The sequence below is a fragment of the Macaca nemestrina genome, chromosome 4, assembly GCF_043159975.1.
Source record: "Macaca nemestrina isolate mMacNem1 chromosome 4, mMacNem.hap1, whole genome shotgun sequence".
Lineage (NCBI taxonomy): Eukaryota > Metazoa > Chordata > Mammalia > Primates > Cercopithecidae > Macaca > Macaca nemestrina.
In genome coordinates this window covers 55,973,100-55,994,511 of record NC_092128.1, presented here as the reverse complement: position 1 = coordinate 55,994,511, position 21,412 = coordinate 55,973,100, and the positions used below count along the sequence as shown (strand labels likewise).

Here is a 21,412-nt window from a genome sequence, read left to right as displayed (position 1 = left end):
CGCGGGGAGGGGCATATACACTCACTCAAACTCAGAAACATTCAGAACATTAAAAAGTGCACAAGAAGGTCAGGTGCAGTGTCTCACACCTGTAATCCCAGCACTTTGGGAGGCTGAGGCATGTGGATCGGTTGAGTCCAGAAGTTTGAGACCAGCCTGCACAACATGGCAAAACCCTGTTTCTACAAAAAATACAAAAGATCAACCAGGTGTGGTGGTGAACACCTGCAATCCCAGCTACTGAGGTGGGAGGATCGCTTGAACCTGGGAGGCGGAGGTTGCAGTGAGCTGTGATCATGCCACTGCACTCCAGCCTGGGTAACAGAGTGAGACCCCATCTCAAAAAAAAAAAAAAGAAAAAAAAAAAGAAAAAAACAGTGCACAAGAAGGATTTTGACAAAAGGCATATGGGGGCCATAGGCCACATTCCCAGGGATTAACTGTAGTCTCAGTTCCCATGGTGATTATACATTCAACTCAGGGACTGCTTCCTACTCAGTGTAACCTCCATTAAGAGGCAGGAGACAAAAAGGAATAAAGCTGAAGCACTTCAATGACACCAGACTGTGCACAAAGGCTGCCAGCACCACAGCGAGACTCAGGGAGCCACTCAAACTGTCACATTACACATCTCATAGCACACTAATCGCTCCCTCATCACCAGCAACCATTGTGGAAAAGGCTGGATCAGAAACGCTTTATGAAACATGCAAAGATTTTTTTTGCTCCAATTCATCTGAAGTTCCCTTTATTATGTTATTAGTTATGGCCAGATGAACAATTCTGAGATTCTTTCCTATTTCAACTTGTGTAAGAGCCCTTGTGATGTGTGTGTGTGTGTGTGTGTGTTTGTGTGTGTGTGTGTGTGTACTTGAATGCATGACTATAATACATAATGGTCAACAGATAGAAAGCAGTATTCTTCTCCCACTGTCCCCTTCCCATAAAAAGAAAAAGGTTTTGGAAATGTAACCTCGTTTTTTTCTTTTAATTAAATTTTTTGTTTTGAGATAATTGTAGGTCCACCTGCAGTTGTAAGAAATAATCCAGAGAGATCTCATATGCTTTTCATCCAGTTTGCCCCAGTGATAACATCTTGCATGAATAGAAACAATATTACAACCAGGAAACTGATGTTGATACAACACACTGAAGTTATTCATATTTTACCAGTTTTATGTGCGTTCATTTGTGTGTATTTAACGCTATGCAATTTTATCATGTGTACATTCGTGTAACCAGAAGCACAGTTGAGATAGAGAATGCTCTCATCGCTTCAAGAACCTCTTATGCCACCCTTTCATAGCCATACTCATCTCCCTCTTGTCCCTGCCCTTCTCCCCTCCCCAGTCCAACCCTTGGGGATCACTAGTCTATTCTCCATCTCTATAATTCTGTCATTTCAGGAATGTTATAGAAATGGAATCATATAGTATATAACCTTTTGGTATTGTCATAATTCCCTTAAGGCCCATTCAAGTTGTCACATTTATCAGTAGTTCATTCCTTTTGAGAGCTGAGTAGTATTCCATGGTAAGAATGTACCACAGTTTGTTTAACCATTCACCTGTTGAAGGATATTTGCATTATTTCCAATTTTTGGCTATCACAAGTAAAGCTGTTATGAATATACATGTAGATGTTTTTGTGTGAACTTCAGTTTTCATCTGTCTGGGATAAATGGCCAGGAGTTCAATTACTGGGTTGTATAGTAAGTGGCTGTACTACTCTAGAATTTTATATTCCCACTAGTAATGTATGAGTGATCTTGTTTTTCTACATCCTTGCCAGCATGTGGTGTTATTGCTGTTTTTCACTTGAGCCATTCTGCTATGTGTGTAGTGATATCTCATCATTTAAATTTGCATTTTGTAATGATTGATGATATTGGACATCTTTTCATGTGCTTATCTGCCATCTGTATTTCTTCTCCAGTGAAATGTCTGTTCATGTCTTTTGCCCATTTTTTTTTCACTGTTTTTGAGAGGTTTTTTTTGGCATAATTTAGACACAGGTCCTTTGTTGAATATGTGGTTTGCAAATATTTTCTCCCAGTCTGTAGTTTGTCTTTTCATCCTCTTAACAGCATCTTTTTTAGAGCGAAAGCTTTTAATCTGGTTTTTTTGAGATGGAGTCTTGCTCTGTTACCAGGTTGGAGTGCAGTGGCATGATCTTGGCTCACTGCAACCTCCGCCTCCCAGGTTCAAGCGATTCTTTTGCCTCAGCCTCTCGAGTAGCTGGGACTACAGGCATGTGCCACCATGCCCAGCTAATTTTTGTATTTTTAGTAGAGACAGGGTTTCACCATGTTGGCCAGGATGGTCTCGATCTCTTGACCTCAGGTGATCTGCCCACCTTGGCCTCCCAAAGTGCTGGGATTACAGGTGTAAGCCACTGCGCCTGGCCTTAATCTTGTTTTAAGGATTATATTTTTGATATCAGGTCTAAAAACTCCTTGTCTATCCCGATATCACAAATATTTTATCCTATGTGTTTTTCTAAAAGTATTACAGTTTTATGTCACATATTTGCATCCATGATTCATTTTGAGTTAATTTTTATATAAAGTGTGAGGTTCAGGTTCACTGGGGAGCGGGGAGCGGTGGATATGAACATCTAAGTGTTCTAGCAGCATTTGTTGAAAGGCTATTCTTTCAAAGCAATCTATTGAATTGCTTCTGCACCTTTGCCAAAAATTAGTAGGGCATGTTTGTGTAGGCCTACTTCTGTCTTGAGATAATCACAAAAAAAGTAGAGGAAAATGACAAAGCCTTAAGCAGTTAGAGAGATGCTAATAAATATGAAGGACAGATAAAGTCATTCAGCATAAGAAGAGCTGCAGTCCTTGAAAAGAGAACATACTGAATGGAATGCCAGAAGATGTATTCAAAGAGACTTTCTCTAAAATGAAGGAAGAAGTGAACATGCAGAATGAAAACATACTATGTTTTTGAAAATTGTGATAAAAATCATGACACAAAAATTACTCAACATTAAGATATAGCCTAGTTGTTATTGAACTTCAAGAATAAAATAATTTTTTAGGTTTTTAGGCAGATGAAACAGGTCACATTTAAGGGTGGTAAAAAAAGAAAAAAATCTGGCTAGCCTCAGACTTCTCTAAAACATTTAATTCAAGAACATAATGGAGTAATGTTTATACAATTCTGAGAAAATGAAACTGTGACCCAGCAATATTAAGTCCAGACAAAAATGTTATTCAAGTATAAAGATAAAAGCAGACATCCTCAAACATGAAAGAATTAAAGGAATATGACATCTGTGATGAAAATTTCCAAACAACAAAATAACAACGGCTCTTTGCCAATAAAATCCAGTCAGTTAAGAAATTATTTAAAATAGGCCAGGCACAGTGGCTCACGCCTGTAATCCCAGCACTTTGGGAGGCTGAGGTGGGCGGATCACTTGAGGTCAGGAGTTCAAGACCAGCCTGGTCAACTTGGTGAAACCCCGTCTCTACTAAAAATACAAAAATTAGCTGGGTGTGGTGGTGGGCGCCTGTAATGCCAGCTACTCAGGTGGCTGAGGCAGGGTAATTGCTAGAACCCTGGAGGCACAGGTTGCAGTGAGCTGAGATTGCACCATTTCACTCCAGCTTGGGCAACAAGAGTGAAACTCCGTCTCAAAAAAAAAAAAAAAGAAATGGACACTGTTGTGGGTGTAGGGCTATTTTGTCAGTAGTCAGAGTACTTTGATTTCTGGCTCTACTCTGGTGCACTTAATTTCCGTAGGCTTTATGTTCTAAGATATTGACTATAAATAATGACTAATAAATTAATACAATGTATATTAGAATTGAATACAAGTTCTTGCTAAAACTTCCTAGGTGTTTCTTGTGATTATACCTAAATGTTTTTGTATATATGTATGCATGTTTGTATTTATTTACAGTTAACACACGTTTGTTTTAGAAACATGAGGGAATAACCTTGGTCGTCCTTTATTACATTACATCATGAGTCTCGTGGGCTGAAACTGTGAATCATAGCAGCCGGGTAGGTGGAGGGAGATGAGTCTGAAAAGATAAATGGGAGTCAGATCATGAAGGGCCCCACCTGCCATGCTAAAGACCCTTTACTTTATTGTGACCAAGGGCCCCCTGGTGGATTCTTCACAATGGGACTGCTGTAATAGTTGCATTTCTAAAAGATCCCATAGGTAGTAATGTGAAAAAACTGACAATGGACCCGGAGTAGATTGAAGGGGCAGGAAAGGGGTGTATCAGTTGAACGTGGAAGATGGAAAAAAAGAGGTGCTTCCGGGTGGTTTGGATTTTTGGGTGAATGGAGGTATGATTGGCTGTTTAGCATTGCAAATATGGGAAGAGATTCAGGGGCCACAGTGAATTCCCTTTTGGACAAGTTAATATTGAGGTTCCAATGGGATATTCAAGTGTAGTTTCCTAGTAGTTGATGGTTAAGTGGGCCTGGAGCTCAAGAGAAAGGCCTGGGTTGGGCAGACAGGTCCTGAAGTGGAGGGAAAAGCCCAGAGGGAGACTGTTCAGTAGAAGAGGACTCGAGTCCTGGCAAACGCCAACTTTTAGGGCAAAATGTAGTGTTTCACAGCACAGTCTTTGGAGTTTACCTATTACTAGCAGGGTAACCTGGGGCAAGTTATTTATTTGACTTCAGTGTCTTAATTGCAAAATGAGCACAACAGCACCTACCTGAGTTAGAAAAACATTTGTAATTTTTAGTTCCTTGAGAGATCTGTGGGCTGGAAGCAGTGGCTCACGCCTGTAATCCTAGCACTTCAGGAGGCTGAGGTGGGCAGATCACCTGAGGTTGGGAGTTCGAAACCAACCTGACGAATATGGTGAAACCCCATCTCTACTAAAAATACAAAATTAGCCAGGCATGGTGGCACATGCCTGTAATCCCAGCTACTTGGGAGGCTGGGGCAGGAGAATTGCTTGAACCCGGGAGGCACAGGTTGCAGTGAGCCGAGATTGCACCATTGCACTCCAGCCTGGGCATCAAGAGTGAAACTCCCTCTCAAAAAAAAAAAAAAAAAAAAAAAAAAAAATATATATATATATATATATATATATATGAATAAGGAGGAGTCCAAGAAGGTGCAGAGGGAACTACGAGGAGGTGGAGCTCTAGAATATATTGAGAAAAGAGAATTTCAAAGAAGCCAACGATGTAAAATCCTCCAACAGGACTGTAACATAAGTCTGTAAAGTGTCCAACTTTTAGCAGTTAGTGACCTTACCAAGGGTAATTTCTATGGAATGGGATGAGCCATACTGTAGAGGTTCGAAGAGTGAATAGGGGTCAACATGGATACATCTTTTCCTCCCCTCACCGCATCTGTCTTTCCCAGTAGACTTTTCCTTTAAAGGCAGTGACTTGTGGATATTATTCCACTGTTTTCAATCAATTCCATCCACCAGTGAGATATATTACATCAGATTATCTTTCACTCCACCGCATTTGTGCCTTCAGTTAGTAGGCCATCAACAAAATAACTGATGATACAGGGGCTTCTACAGACTCCCCAATTCATTTGGTAAAGACCGCTCAGCATCATGGTCGGGCCCTCATTCCTTTCACGACAGCTTCGAGGAGTGTCATTCCCATCACGGCCACAAGGTGGAGGCCGCCTTCCTGCTCTGGGACCTCAGGTCGCGACCCCGGAAGCACATCCTCCATCCTCCGCCTTCTTTCCAGCAGAAATGGCGGCTGCGGCGGCTCGAGTTATGTTGTTACCCGCGGCGCGGCGGCGGCTCTGGGGTTTCAGCGAGAGTCTCCTGATCCGCGGCGCTGCGGGACGGGTGAGCTTCCCTCTGCTTGTCTGGGCGCTGCCTGGGGCCAGACCCAGTCGGGCCGGCTCTGGCCTCTCTCGCGGCACCCGGCGCAGCGCACCTGAGAGTCGGCGCTACAGATCCGAACAGCGGGGTCGGGGAGGGCCTCCTCGACCTGGACCCGCTGGGCGCCAGGCGGCCTGGGGCTGCTGAACTGGCCGGGGTGGCTGGCTTGTGGCTACCCGCCAGGAGACCTGCTAGTGACGTGTGGGATGACCCTGGTTTTCGGCTCCTCCCGCCAGCTACTGAGGAGTGCATGTTTGACCACTAAAAACGTAGTGCTGGCAAATTGGGGAAAACTAAAAAGTGAAATATGGTTACCGCTCCAGAGTTCTGTTTTAGCCTATGACTGAACTTCGTCCTCAGCTGGGTTTCCCGCTAACCTGGACATCGCTGAAGTAAAATTTTGTATGTATTTGCATTTTTCTCATGAGCGAGCCTCTGACTTTCAGCAAAGAGATGTGAGACTTTTGTATAAGGGCAAATAAAAACTGCTGGAAGACGAATAGTTCCTGGCCGACAAGCCAGTCAGGTGCATTTTGAACATCCGGCCCATCTTCCTATCCTCTTTTTTTTTTTTTTTTTTAAAAAAAAAAAAACCATTTCCAAACCCTGTTGCTTTTCTTGAACAATGAAAACCCGAGTGTCAGTTCTGTCTTGTGTGTAGGTAGTTTTACATCTTTTCTCTCCTTTTTTTTTTTCCCTGCTTGTTTTCTGCATAATGAATATAAAACATTTCTAGGAGAGGTAGTGAAATAAAGTCAGTTTCTCTCTGGGTAATGATAATAACTGCTCATCTTCCCTGAGGAAAGGGCATGTTTATAATCACGTTGCTGGCTCTAGGACAGTGGCTGGTGACACGTTTCTAGGCCAGGCAGAGATCCCAGTGGAACCAAAATTCAAGAAGAAAGATTCTTTTATAGAGAGAGCCTGTTTAACATAGATTTGGTTTTAAAGTCAACATTTAATATCGGATTGATAATGTGTTTTGCTTTGTCTCTTCCACTTCCTACCCTCAACCAGTCATTATATTTTGGAGAGAACAGATTACGAAGTACACAGGCTGCTACCCAAGTTGTTCTGAATGTTCCTGAAACAAGAGTAACATGTTTAGAAAGCGGACTCAGAGTGGCTTCGGAAGACTCTGGGCTCTCAACATGCACAGTAAGTGACTCAGGCAACCTTCTCTAAGTGACCCTTCATTTAGTGTAGCAAATTGTTGATTTTAGTCTTTAGTTTCTTTGTTGGCTGGTGGTTCAAAAAGGGTGGCAGTTATTTTGCCTTGACAGATTTCCATGAGTTGTGAACCTTTTGTTCCAGTGATACTTAGTTACAGGGTGCATATGGATCCTGTTGCCTTGTCTGCATCTTGTTCTTGTAGCTTATTATGGATTATTTATTGTTAGTAGTATTGATAATAATGAAAGAGGTATATTTGCAGGGCTACTCTGCCAGGTGTTTTTACTGATGTCTTATTTGCTAAAAAGCAATTCTTTGTAGTGGGCGTCCTCACACCTGTTTTATAGTTAAGGAAGTGAGAGAAGTTAAATGGTTTTGTTCAGGTCGCTTAGCTAATACGTGACAGAGCCAGGATTTCAACCAAAGTTTTCTGACAGTTTCTAATGTTCTTGATACTACGGTTATTAATTGGCTGGGTTAATGAGTTGGGCAAAGAATCCTCAGTGAAGGTGGCAGGTAGATACTTGTAGCACCCAGCAGTATCCTGATCAAAATTTTTAAATCTCATGGTTCATAGGAATGAACTGTTAATTCACTCAGATCAAGAAAATCTTAGTGTTAAGACCAGAAAGCACTTGTCAGAAAAAGGAAGGAGACTGTTGCCTGCAACCTCAAATAAATAAAATGGATTTATTTAATTGTTCATTGATTGCATTAAGGTTGGACTCTGGATTGATGCTGGAAGTAGATATGAAAATGAGAAGAATAATGGAACAGCACACTTTCTGGAGCATATGGCTTTCAAGGCAAGTTATAAAACTTTACAAAAATGCACTCTCTTTAAGAGATAGTAAGCACTAAGTCTCATTCTTTAGAGGCAGGGAGAGCTCTTTCAGTAGTATAACATGTTTTATGTTTTTTTTTTCCAGGACAGTATCTAAAATAAGTACTGATGATTGCTTTGTAAAGTTGAAATGAAAACTTTCTCTTGGGATGCAGGAGTCATCTGAATGTATACCATTTCTGAAGCCTGATGTACCTTATTTTTTTTTAATTTAATTTATTTTGAGATAGGATCTGGCTCTGTTGCCTAGGTTGGAGTGCAGTGACACAACCTGCTTACTGCACCCTCCACCTCCTAGGCTCAAGTCATCCTCCCACATCTACTTCTGGAGTAGCTGGGACTGTAGGTGCATGCCACCACACCCGGATAATTTATTTATATATGTGTGTGTGTGTGTGTGTGTGTGTGTGTGTGTATATATATGTATTTTATTTTATTTTATTTTTTGGTAGAGATGGAGTTTCGCCATGTTTTGGCCAGGTTGGTCTCAATCTCCTGGGCTCAGTCAGCCTGCCTCAGCTTCCCAAAGTGCTGGGGTGACAGGTGTGAGCCATCGTACCTTACCTGATGTACTTTAGAAACCAAATTTGACTCTGCATGAAACTTTTTTTTTTTTTTTTTTTTTTTGAGACGGAGTCTCGCTCTGTCACCCAGGCTGGAGTGCAGTGGCCGGATCTCAGCTCACTGCAAGCTCCGCCTCCCGGGTTCACGCCATTCTCCTGCCTCAGCCTCCCGAGTAGCTGGGACTACAGGCGCCTGCCACCTTGCCCGGCTAAGTTTTTGTATTTTTAGTAGAGACGGGGTTTCACTGTGTTAGCCAGGATGGTCTCGATCTCCTGACTTCGTGATCCGCCCGTCTCGGCCTCCCAAAGTGCTGGGATTACAGGCTTGAGCCACCGCGCCTGGCCGAAACTAACTTATTGTCCTTCGTATTTATTATCTGAAGTGTTTAGAATAGATGAAGGATAAAGGGAGGTTGCATAATTTATTTTTCCTCTTTTATTTCAAGGGCACCAAAAAGAGATCCCAGTTAGATCTGGAACTTGAGATTGAAAATATGGGTGCTCATCTCAATGCCTATACCTCCAGAGAGCAGACTGTATACTATGCCAAAGCTTTCTCTAAAGACTTGCCAAGAGGTATTGTTATTATTTATACAGCAGATAATATAATTTTCATGAGAATCAGAAATTATTGAGTACTTTTTATTATGTCTGTTGTAAAAGAGTAAGTCCCAGAAATGTGAAAAAACGAAACTGAATTCTGGGTGAGGGTACAGCTGATCTTATTTTTTTTCTAAATATGACAGATAGTAAGATTATGGATGATTGTTTTTATTAATATGTAGCAATAAAATAGATTATTTGGTGGAAATAAAATATTTTGAGAGGACAGCAGTTTGTTACCATATTTGTAGACTGTTTTGACTCTTTTAAAAGTTATTACACAAAACATTTTCCTAGTGGAAGAAATAACAACAAAATTTAGCAGTTTTAGAGCTAATTGGTAAAATTATTATTTTTGTTTTTAGAGAGAGAGTCTCGCTCTGTCACCCATGCTGGAGTGCAGTGGTGTGATCTGGGCTCACTGCAACCTCTGCCTCCTGGGTTCTGGGTTCAAGTGATTCTCCTGCCTCAGCCTCCTGAGTAGCTGGGATTATAGGCTCCTGCCACCATGGCCGGCTAGTTTTTGTATTTTCAGTAGAGATGGGTTTTGCCATGTTGGCCAGGCTGGTCTTAAAGTCCTGACCTCAAGTGACCCAGCGCCTCGGCCTCCCAAAGTGCTGGGATTATAGGTGTGAGCCACTGTGCACGGCCGTTAGTGAAATTATTAACCTTTAAGGTCCTTCTGTAGTTGTAGTTACTACTTTGCAGTTTTGGATTCCTAATAGGCTGCCATTAATAATGTTTAAATGGCACTTTACACAAGTACTTTTGTGTATATATTATCCATTTGATCTGCATAGGTGTTTCTACCTTGCAGTTGTGGAAACCGAAACCCAGACTCTGACTTGCCCAAGATTGCATAGCTATCAGGTGGCTTACTGTGGACTCAAGTACATGTCTTCTTACCAGATTCATTTGCTTTGTCAAAACAATAAAATAAGAAACCTATCACCTGTAAATAACTAAAATACTTAATATGATATCCTAACTTTTGCATTAAAACAAAAATGACAGCAACTATGGAGGGTGTGTTTGAATAACAAAACCAATGAGACAATTTTTGTCCCAGGACTAATTAGGGACCAAGAACATAGGGCTAGGCCAAGCTTCTTTAAAGAGTTGTTCATTCCAGCCTAGTTCCTTCCTTTATTTACACAGAACAGGGAAGGCAAAAAGGAGAAACAGAAAAAGTAAGGGTGAAGTTAAAAGACTTTTTTCCCTTTTCTTGGCATCTAGCTGGGAAGGGTAGAGCCTCTGCTAGTGGGAGTGGAGAAGCAGAGGGGCTCTCCCTGAGGAATACAAAATGGAAGTGCTCTCTGAAGCAGCTCCCACTTTGGGGATTTACTTGGGGTTTTTATGCCCTCACCCTGGGTAAAGCAGCTCCAACTTTGGGGATTTACTTGGGGTTTTTCACCCTTCACCCTGGGTGAAGCCTGGTATATGAGGTAATAATTAGACATTTAGATAATGGTCTCCAGGTTTTTATGATCACTTATTTTTTTAAATTATTATTATACTTTAAGTTCTAGGGTACATGTGCACATGTGCAAGTTTGTTACATATGTATACATGTGCCATGTTGGTGTGCTGTACCCGTTAACTCATCATTTACATTAGATATATCTCCTAATGCTATCCCTCCCCGCTCCCACCATCCCACGACAGGCCCTGGTGTGTGATGTTCCCACCCTGTATCCAAGTGGTCTCATTGTTCAGTTCCCACCTATGAGTGAGAACATGGGGTGTTTGGTTTTCTGTCCTTGCAATAGTTTGCTCAGAATGATGGTTTCCAGCTTCATCCATGTCCCTACAAATGACATGAACTCATCCTTTTTTATGGCTGCATAGTATTCCATGGTGTATATGTGCCACATTTTCTTAATCCAGTCTATCATTGATGGACATTTGGGTTGGTTCCAAGTCTTTGCTATTGTGAATAGTGCCGCAATAAACATACGTGTGCATGATGATCACTTATTGTTAAGAAAGTTGATCATATATCCTTGATGTATGTATACTTGTAAGTTAAATACATGTGCTATTATACTAACGTATCTATACATTTAAAAAAAAAGATTCAGATTAAAACAGACTGGGAAATAGGAGCCCCCCTCCCCGCCTTTGGAAACTACCAGTGTAGACCACCCATCCCACATAACGGAGGATTTTCTCACAGAATTCTTGTCCTTCCATTTGTCTGTGGGCTCTTTCTTACCCATTTTACTAGACTCTGGTTCTCTCATCTGGACAGATGGGTTTTATTTGGTTTTACACATAATTTTTTCCTTTTGGTCATGATCTCAGCCACAGCTTGCTATAATAGTCTGTTTTGTCATGTTCTTAGTATTTGGACATAATCACTTCTGAGACAGTGCCCCTTAAAGTGAACTGAATTAAAACAAGGAACAAAAGTTTATAGTAGAGTAAGAAATGAAACCTAAATCAGACACGGTAGTGCATGCCTTTAGTCCTGGCTACTTGGAGGAAGCTGAGGCAGGAGGATTGTTTGAGCTCAGGAATTTGAGTCCAGTCTGAGCAGCATAATGAGACCTTGTCTCTTAGGGGAAAAAAAGAAACTTAAGATTGTAAGTTTATTTAATAACATTAATAGTATTAATGAAATTTAGATTTATGATTGCAACTATGTACTAATACTTCAAGAATGAAGTACAGTTTTTTTCTGGAGAGGTATGCACTTTTTCTGATAAAATTGCTTAATGGCCTAATATGACATATTCCACTTCACTTTTCGCTTTTTGCAAGTTCGGGTTTGAGAACACACAATTCTGTGATTCATTTGGGGCATATTTTAGATTATAAGGATTCTTTTCTCTGTTGCCCAGGCGGGAGTGCAGTGGCGCAATCGCAGCTCACTGCACCCTTTGCCTCCCGAGCTCAAGCCATCCTCCCATCTCAGCCTTCTGGGTAGCAGGGACTACAGGCACATGCCACCACGCCCAGCTAATTTTTGTATTTTTTGTAGAGACAGGATTTTGGCATGTTGCCCAGGTTCGTCTCGAACTCCTGGGCTGAAGCCCATCTTAGCCTCCCAAAGTGCTGGGATTATATAGGCGTTAGCCACCGTGCCTGGTCAGTTCTTTGCTTCTTAACATAGCACTCTCATTGCTGTGGGAACTTGCACAGTAAATACTTGGGTGGTTTGAACCCTCAGTATATTCCTAGCTAGGTATTTTCAGACTAATATATATAACTTTGTAATTTTCATATAGAACAGTCTATATTAATATGCAAATTTCCATAGCATTTTTGAAGTAGGTCATTCCAAGGTGATGGCAAATTTATAGTTTTTCCCCAAGGAAAATCTTTTGTACTATAGGGGTTTATATGTGAAATTTTAATTTTGTCCTGTTAAGTATTTCTGATGTTTTTCTCCCAGGCTAATCATTTAGTATTGAGTGATGGGTCAGTGTCATGATTTCTGATTTTGGTTTAATAGATTTTAATAGTGAAAGTTAAGATTGCTGGTGCTTTTTCTTGTATTTTATTTTCAATTAGCTGTAGAAATTCTTGCTGATATAATACAAAACAGCACATTGGGAGAAGCAGAGATTGAACGTGAGCGTGGAGTAATCCTTAGAGAGATGCAAGAAGTTGAAACCAATTTACAAGAAGTTGTTTTTGATTATCTTCATGCCACAGCTTATCAAAATACTGCACTTGGACGGACAATTTTGGGACCAACAGAAAATATCAAGTAGGTATAACTCTCAGAATTTCTTGGTGGGTAAGGGAATTTATGAATTTTGAAAATTAACATTTACAAACTTTCAAAAAGTATGTTTCAAAAAGTCATTTTCCTCCTGGTAATCTAAGTGAAATTGTAGTTAGCTACATTTTGGTCCCACCTAGCTCCCAAGCATGTGAGTTCATAGGTACTTCGGAGTAAACCAGTAATGGTGTCAAATCTTTTTTCCTTGATGTAAAAAAGTCGAAGTTCTTTGATGTGTTGTCTATATCCTATTTCTGCCTGCATTTTAGGATACAGTTATGGTCCAATTTGATTTCAGGTATATTATGTGAAGATCTGTTTTTTTTTTTTTTTTTTGGTTTCCTTTAAAAATGGTTTTACTTCATTTACAGATCTATAAGTCGTAAGGACTTAGTGGATTATATAACCACACATTATAAGGGACCAAGAATAGTGCTTGCTGCTGCTGGAGGTTAGTCAATTTAAATTTCTACAAATGTTTTAAACACAGTTGTTGGAGTGGTGTGCTTATTAGTTTGATCCTGTTGGGAGATAGCCTAAGAATTTTCATTTACATAGCAAGTAACTGTATTTGATACTGTGTAAGGGGAATGTGGAGCACTGGAACCAGACTTTCTCTCTATTTTTTTTAAAGTAGGTTTCATTTAGGCTGGGCGTGGTGGCTCACTCCTGTAACCCCAGCACTTTGGGAGGCCGAGGCGGGCGGATCACGAGGTCAGGAGTTCAAGACCAGCCTGACTAATATGGTGAAACCCTGTCTATACTAAAAATAGAAAAATTAGCCGGGCATGGTGGCGGGTACCTGTAGTCCCAGCTACTCAGGAGGCTGAGGTAGGAGAATCACTTGAACCCGGGAGGCAGAGGTTACAGTGAGCCAAGGTCGCACCACTGCACTCCAGCCTGGGTGACAGAGTAAGACTGTCTCAAAAAAAAAAAAAAAAAAAAAGTAGGTTTTATTTCTAGAAAGACTTAATGAACTGTTTAATACATAAGTGTACATAGTAGAATGTGCAAGAAAAGGGCAAAGGAGTGAACTGGGAGAGAGTCGGAATATAGCATTCTGTACTTTGAGAATTTCTTGAGATTTTAAATTATTTCTTGAGAACCAACTTCGTCCTTGTTCAAGCATGGAATGGGTATGTTAATTCTTTGATTTGTTCAATTATTCATTTAATAGATCTAATTTTTGGGAAGGAGAAGCACATAGGGAGCCATGAGAATGCTGAATGGGAATCCAAACATGCAGGTGACTTTAGAAGGTTTCCTTGAGGTCATGTTTGAAGCCAATGAATGAAAAAAAAAAAAATTCACAGCAGATATTGCCAGATTTCCTGGCAGTCTGAATCTAGGCAACAGTACATTTTAATTGGTTTCCAGTTTTTTTTCTTTTAAAAATATATTTATAGAAGTAGAGATGGATTCTTAACTATGTTGCCCAGGCTGGTTTCGAACTCTTGAGCTCAAGTGATCCTTCCACCTTGGCCTCCCAAAGCTTGGGGATTACAGGCGTGAGCCACTGCACCTGGTCTCCAGTTTTCATTTCTTTTTTTTTTGGAGACGGAGTCTCGCTCTGTCCCCCAGGCTGGAGTGCAGTGGCCAGATCTCAGCTCACTGCAAGCTCCGCCTCCCGGGTTCACGCCATTCTCCTGCCTCAGCCTCCCGAGTAGTTGGGACTACAGGCGCCCGCCACCGCGCCCGGCTAGTTTTTCTGTATTTTTTAGTAGAGACGGGGTTTCACCGTGTTAGCCAGGATGGTCTCGATCTCCTGACCTCGTGATCCGCCCGTCTCGGCCTCCCAAAGTGCTGGGATTACAGGCTTGAGCCACCGCGCCCGGCCCAGTTTTCATTTCTTTGTATTTTTTAATATTAGAGCAAAGTGAAGTGTTGTTTCATGTTGTAAGTTTTTCTCTTTTTAGAAATTGTAATTTAAAAATTCTAGTTGCTCTTGATTGATTTCTGAGCTAATTACCTGGGGGGTAATGAAGATGATGAAAACATTAAATATCAAGCATGTTATTCATTGTAGTGCCTAGCTAAAAATCATGTTACTTTCATTGTACATGGCAGGAAGTGCACTCTGAAATTCTCTTGAGTAACACTGTTTCTAAATTGGCTCTTGCAGACTTGGGCTTAAGTGTTTGAAACTGTCTTGGAAATGGGACAAGATACTTGTTAGATGGGTCCTCAACAACAAAGCTTTCTCGAACCTCTCTGCCATTGTTGGTGGCATATGGACAAAATGAGTTTTTTGTTTTACTTTGGTTTATGGGTTCATTTTGACAAAGTTGAGATATCTTTAGTTTAATGCTTATAGATTAATTAGTATTCATTTTAAATACTATATAAGTGATGTGCCTTACAAATGATTGCATCTTAAATTCAATTAAATAGGCCAGTTTTAAGTTTCTGCTGACCTCTGAATTATGTCTTGGCTACCATTTAGCTCTTCTAGGTTAATCTTCAGGATGTATAGCTTTTATTTGCCAAATAGTTTTTTGTATCCTAGCTTCATTTATTATAAAATTATAATTTAACATTTTAATTATACATTAAGTTAAAGAATCTTAATTTGGGTCTCAAGTTCAGATAGTAAGAGATACAGAGTCTTAAGAAATTCCTAAGTTTTTGCATTTGGATACCTATTAATGTATTCAGAAATAATTTAGATGACACTATTTTGTTCCTGAGTTTTTTTTTTTTGAGACGGAGTTTCGCTCTTGTTGGCCAGGCTGGAGTGCAATGGCGTCATCTTGGCTCACTGCAAACTCTGCCTTCCGGATTCAAGCGATTCTCCTGCTTTAGCCTCCCGAGTAGCTGGGATTACAGGCATGCATCACTACACCCGACTAATTTTGTTTTAGTAGAGATGGGGTTTCTCCATGTTGGTCAGGCTGGTCTATCTCCGACCTTAGGTGATCCGCCTGCCGCGGCTTCCCAAAGCGCTGGGATTATGGGCATGAGCCACCGCGCCGGGCCCTGTTCCTGAGTTCTGATAGGACAGCGCAGAGAATATAGTATATCTGTGTATCCCGCTTTATTTATTTAATTTTATTTATTTTAGACACAGAGTCTTGCTCTGTCACCCAAGTTGGAGTGCAGTGGTGTGATCTCAGCTCACTGCAACCTCTGTCTCCTGGGTTCGAGCAATTCTCCTGCCTCAGCCTCCTGAATAGCTGGGATTATTACAGGTGCCTGCTACCATGCCCAGCTAGTTTTTATATTTTTAGTAGAGACAGGGTTTTACCATATTGGCCAGGCTGGTGTTGAACTCCTGATCTCAAGTGACCTGCCCACCTTGGCTTCCCAAAGTGCTGGGATTACAGGTGTGAGCCACGGCACCCGGCTTTTAAAATTTATTTTATTGAGACAGGAGTCTTACTATGTTCTTGCTATGTCCAGGCTGGTCTTGAACTCCTGAACTCAAATGATCCTCCCACCTCAGCCTTCTAAAGTACTGGGATTATAGGCATGAGCCACCATGCCCAGCTCCAGCTTTTTAAAAATTAGATAGAGCTCATATTTGTATTTTCCACTAAAAAAAATTTTTTTTTTTTTTTGCAAATTGGAAAATTGGCATTTTTTTTTGCTAGTGTGGATCCCAGAAATTTTTATAATAGAACATGATTTTGTAAAAAGTGGAGTTTTCAAGTTGTCTTATTCTTAGCTGTGAAACCATTGGTCTGTTGATGAAAACTGTCATTTGCTCTACAAAATGAGAAAGCTGTGCAACCTCAAGCTTTGCAATGCCAAGGAAATAGGTGTGCTATGTGAGCTTACTCTTAAATAATGGCTTTTAGTGAGTGTAGATACTTCATGTGTAATGTACATCACATTATATCACCTAGGGATTTTTGTAAACTATATTGCTGCTGGATACATGTGAAAATATTTTCTTTTAATTTAGGTGTTTCCCATGATGAACTGCTTGACTTAGCAAAGTTTCATTTTGGTGACTCTTTATGCGCACACAAAGGAGAAATACCAGCTCTGCCTCCCTGCACATTCACAGGAAGTGAGGTAGGGCAAGCCTCCCAGCTAGTATTTAGCCTTTTGGATTCCTTGTGTTGTATTTACACATAAGTAAACAAAATGTACTATTTCCAGTAGGAATAAAATGGAATAAAAGGCTTACACTGAAATACAGAAAAAGGGAAGAGGATGTACTCATTTGCTTAAGATTCCTTCCTCTTCTGTATTGTTTAACCACCTGTTTTTCTTTCCTAAGGAAGCAAGGCTTTTTTTGTTTTGTTTTTAAATTTCTCCATTCTAGTCTGAAAGGAAGCAGAGTTTTAAGAGCAGTTTATAATTTGGTCTTTTTGTGCTTTTTCTTTGGCACTGTGCAAATTTATATATTGTAATATCTGGAAGTAATCTTTTAAACCCCATATTTTGACTTTCACTTCAGGTTTACTCTTGGCTCAGTTTTGCCCACAGTATGTTTTGGGAGGGGGTAGTAACTGTTAGAGCCAGAACTTGCAGGGAATCTACTAGTTATCAACTAGCTTTAAGCCTCTTTAGGGGCTTAGTTTGCCATGTTAAGAATGATGCTCAACGTAGTATCTGGAAAATGCCCTGATATTGGCAGCTGCCTGGAACTGTAGTACAGAAATAAACCTGTAACGTCAATATGACATTTCGATAGCAAAGTTCAGATTGAGGCTGGGCGTGATGGCTCATGCCTGTAATCCCAGCACTTGGAGGGCTGAGGCAAGTGTGTCACTTGAGGTTAGGATTTTGAGACCAGCCTCACTAACATGGTGAAACTCCGTCTCTACTAAAAATACAACAATTAGCTGGGTGTGGTGGTGGTGCATGCCTGTAATCCAGCTACTCGGGAGGCAGAAGTTGCAGTTAGCCGAGATGGCGCCACTGCACTCCAGCCTGGGCGACAGAGTCTCAAAAAAATAGAAAAATTCAGATTGACAAACACAAAGGATTAATTTCTACCAGTGAAATGATGCAACCCTTTTTGACCTGGTAAACCACGTGGTGGCCGTCTGTAGTAAAATGCGTTGGGAAAAGTAATTTTTCCTTAACCCATGAAATTTCTTCTAGGCTAAACTATACAATGTAATGAGGCCTGATAGTTAAAAAATCAAGAGAGAGTCCTGGTGTGCATTTTAACTTTGCAATTAATGGGACTGGTGATTTTTTCTTGTTAATAAGCATGTTATATAATGTTAATCTTAACTAGAGGTCCTCCTGCTTTATCTGAACTAGATTCGTGTGAGGGATGACAAGATGCCTTTGGCGCACCTTGCAATAGCTGTTGAAGCTGTTGGTTGGGCACATCCAGATACAATCTGTCTCATGGTTGCAAACACGCTGATTGGCAACTGGGATCGCTCTTTTGGAGGAGGAATGGTAAGTGATTTTAAAAGAAATTTTCCGTAACAGATGGAAGATTATCATGTTTTCTTAAATACAAGTTCTTTGTAAGAATCCTTTTTTGAAGTGGCAAAATAGAGCCTTGTACTGTGAATTATATAAACTGATCCTGGTTTGCATGTGGGCCAGAAAAAAACATTTTCTTTTTTTCTTTGCCACAAAGTTTGTTAGTGGCAAAATTTGAATAAGGACAGAAAAATTAGCTAGAAGTACTATATCAATGTTAATATCCTAATTTTAATGGTCAGTAGGCCTTCTATATCTGTGGGTTCCATATTCATGGATTCAACCAAGCATAGGTGGAAAATTTGGGGGAACAAATGGATGGTTTCATCTGTACTAAACATGTATGGACTTTTTTTTGGTCACTTCCCATATAGTATAACAACTATGTACATAGCATTTACATGGATTGGGTATTTAGAGATGATTTAAAGTATATAGGACAATCTGCTTATATGCAAATACTATATACACCATAGTACATGAGGGCTCTAGCATCTGTGGATTTTGGTATCCACAGGGATCTGGGAACCAGTTCTCCACAGATACTGAGGAGCTATACCGAGGTGATGTAAGAAAATTAGTTTCCTTGTTTTTCACAAGTACATACTAAAGTACTTGGGGCAAGAAGCATCACATCTAAAACTCAAAACAGTTGAAAAAACTTGTATAAAGAGAATAAAGCAAACATGGTAAAATAACAGGGAATTTGGATAAAGGGAATTCTCTGTACTGTTTTTGCAACTTTTTTGTAAGTTGGAATTATTGCAAAACACAGTGTATAGATTTGTCTTTACTCATAGATTTCTCCAAAATACATTTCATCTAAATATCTTAAGCTTTGTATGCAATATAACTTTGAATCTAAGTGTATGTAACCAAGAGCCCTAAAAATTGGGTTGATAATAGCAGTCTAGTTTTAGAAGTAGGTATAGCTACTACATTAATTATAAGGATTCATTGCTTTTATAACATGAATTTCTCCAGGGGGTGCACTGGATTAATAAGCACAATTGTTAGTCATACTGAATTTTAACTGTACTACTGAGATGTTGAATAAAACTAGGAAATTTGCCTCTAAGGATATTCACTGTTTTCCACACACTCCATTTTCCTTTCTGTATTTTGGACATGTGTACTTAAAATTCTCTTGGAATTTTTTTTTTCCTTACAGAATTTATCTAGCAAGCTGGCCCAGCTCACTTGTCATGGCAATCTTTGCCATAGCTTTCAGTCTTTCAACACTTCCTACACAGATACAGGATTATGGGGACTGTATATGGTTTGTGAACCAGCCACTGTTGCAGACATGCTACATGTTGTTCAGAAAGAATGGTGAGAATTTAAGTAATTTAAATTTTGCCTTTAATTCGTTTTAGACTAGTTTTTTCTGTATACTTCATGGTGATTTATGGTAATTTTACCTTTTAATTAAGAGACCTAGATAAACAGTAGTTGCCATGTTTTTAAAGGTTTCTGATGTTTTTTCCTAAGCCTCAAGATGTGAAGCTGATTTATACTATAGGACTTTTTTTTTTTTTGAGATGGGGTGTTGCTCTGTTGCCAGGCTGTAGTGTAGTTGCACTATCTCAGCTCACTGCAGCCTCTGCCTCCTAGGTTCAAGCAATTCTCCCGCCTGAGTCTCCTGAGTAGCTGGGATTACAGGTGTACCACCATGCCCGGCTAATTTCTTGTATTTTTAGTAGAGACAGGGTTTCACCATGTTGGCCAGGCTGGTCCTGAACTCCTGACCTCAGGTGATCCACCCTCCTCAGCCTCCCAAAGTGCTGGGATTACAGGCGTGAGCCACCGTACCCGGCTGAAAGTTTTAATCTTTCAGAAGCAGGTTAACTCAGAAAGATGATCCTAAAAGTTTAAAAGCCAACTAGAAGTTGTTTGGAAAATATCTTTGAAAGTAATCTGGTTGAAAGGAAAGTAAATCTGAAGTTGCCACTGCTAAAAGAAAACAAAGTATATTGAGTCAGTAGATGGGCAGAAAGGCTCACAGCTTCTTGGAAAACATTTAGCTCTGGTTCCTTTCCTCCACTATTCTTAAATTGGCTTACATCTTTCTAAATCTAGTCAACTAGGATGTAATTATTAAGTTAAAAATTAGGTTTAAGTTAAGATTTTCATTGTTTTTAGAAACCAATGAATGACCCACTGACTTAACCCATAGCATATCAGACCCCAAGAGATGGGGACTCATGTAGTCTCAAGATGCTTATAAAGCATTTCTGAAAATGTCATCAGCCCATTTGTATTAAACCTTTGTGTGCTAATGAGTAATTAGACATGTTTATCATTTTTGAGAAATTAATTCTGGGGAAAATAATCATTTTAGCTTTTGCTTAGGTTAGAATTAAATCATAATCACCTGTATGTTAGGTGTAGACTACGGCATCATCATTCTTGGGTCATTAACTCATGAAATACAACATTTTCCAACTGCTTAATAATACTGTTTTTCCAAATGTTTTTTAGGATGCGGCTCTGTACAAGTGTCACCGAAAGTGAAGTCGCACGAGCCAAAAATCTCCTGAAAACAAACATGTTGTTGCAGCTTGATGGTAAAAATATAAGACATAGCTTCTATTTTCATATGGTTGATCTATATTCCAATACTTAATTTTTCCTTCTCTTTAAACAGGTTCAACTCCAATTTGTGAAGATATTGGTAGGCAAATGTTATGCTATAATAGAAGGATTCCCATCCCTGAGCTTGAAGCAAGAATTGATGTAAGTAGTCCTGAGTTATTACTGGGTCATGTGTAAAAAGATCCTTGTTACAAAAGCTGAGAATATTTATCTTTCATCTTGCTTTAGTTTTAAAAAGTTCCAGGTATAGACGTCTTTACTACAAAAAGCTGAATGACAGTATCTTCCATATTTCAGGCTGTGAATGCTGAGACAATTCGAGAAGTATGTACCAAATATATTTATAATAGGAGTCCAGCTATTGCTGCTGTTGGTAAGCCTGGCTTCTTTTCTTCTATGCGAAAAGTTGGCCAAGTACTTTTAATTAACTGTCTTCTTTTTAATCCTTAGGTCCCACTGAGCAACTACCAGATTTTAAACAGATTTGCAGTAACATGTGTTGGCTTCGTGGTTAAAATGCTCGTTATCAAGGTTATTTGAACACATGTATTTATAAAACTGAGATCTAGAAAAAAATAAAAATGAACATGTATATACATTTGAATGAAAACATGTATATACATCTGGAAATTTGAATGAAATACTGTATCATACTTTCAAAGGATAAAAAGACT

The 21,412-nt window shown here is 39.8% G+C and overlaps 1 protein-coding gene and 1 long non-coding RNA gene across 3 annotated transcripts; one reads left to right on the top strand and one right to left on the bottom strand.

Moving 5' to 3' along the window:
- Positions 1 to 3,852: 3,852 nt before the first annotated feature.
- On the bottom strand, positions 3,853 to 5,552 carry LOC139362776 (uncharacterized). Its single transcript, XR_011622072.1, has 3 exons — positions 5,239 to 5,552; positions 4,688 to 4,799; positions 3,853 to 4,036 (listed from the first exon to the last, which is right to left on the bottom strand). It is a non-coding gene; the product is annotated as an uncharacterized lncRNA (long non-coding RNA).
- Positions 5,553 to 5,651: 99 nt separating this feature from the next.
- Positions 5,652 to 21,379, top strand: LOC105475348 (peptidase, mitochondrial processing subunit beta). Of its 2 annotated transcripts, XM_011730529.2 has the most exons (13): positions 5,652 to 5,800; positions 6,854 to 6,994; positions 7,729 to 7,815; positions 8,863 to 8,992; positions 12,536 to 12,734; positions 13,121 to 13,200; positions 16,654 to 16,766; positions 17,970 to 18,113; positions 19,315 to 19,475; positions 20,625 to 20,710; positions 20,791 to 20,879; positions 21,036 to 21,111; positions 21,189 to 21,379. In XM_011730529.2, the coding sequence occupies exons 1-13, from the start codon at positions 5,702 to 5,704 to the stop codon at positions 21,251 to 21,253; spliced, it is 1,470 nt and encodes a 489-aa protein (XP_011728831.1). In that variant the 5' UTR covers positions 5,652 to 5,701; the 3' UTR covers positions 21,254 to 21,379. The 2 variants fall into 2 exon arrangements, with proteins under 2 accessions (XP_011728831.1, XP_011728830.1); XM_011730528.3 differs by lacking the exon at positions 21,189 to 21,379 and having other exon boundaries at positions 21,036 to 21,188.
- The last annotated feature ends 33 nt before the right edge of the window (positions 21,380 to 21,412 follow it).

Bases quoted from the DNA above. Each gene is read 5' to 3' on its own strand.
- LOC105475348 (XM_011730528.3), top strand. From the start codon at position 5,702: ATGGCGGCTGCGGCGGCTCGAGTTATGTTGTTACCCGCGGCGCGGCGG. The intron at 18,114-19,314 runs GTAAGTGATTTT...TTTTCCTTACAG, and splicing joins GCTCTTTTGGAGGAGGAATG to AATTTATCTAGCAAGCTGGC. The intron at 20,711-20,790 runs GTAAAAATATAA...CTCTTTAAACAG, and splicing joins CATGTTGTTGCAGCTTGATG to GTTCAACTCCAATTTGTGAA.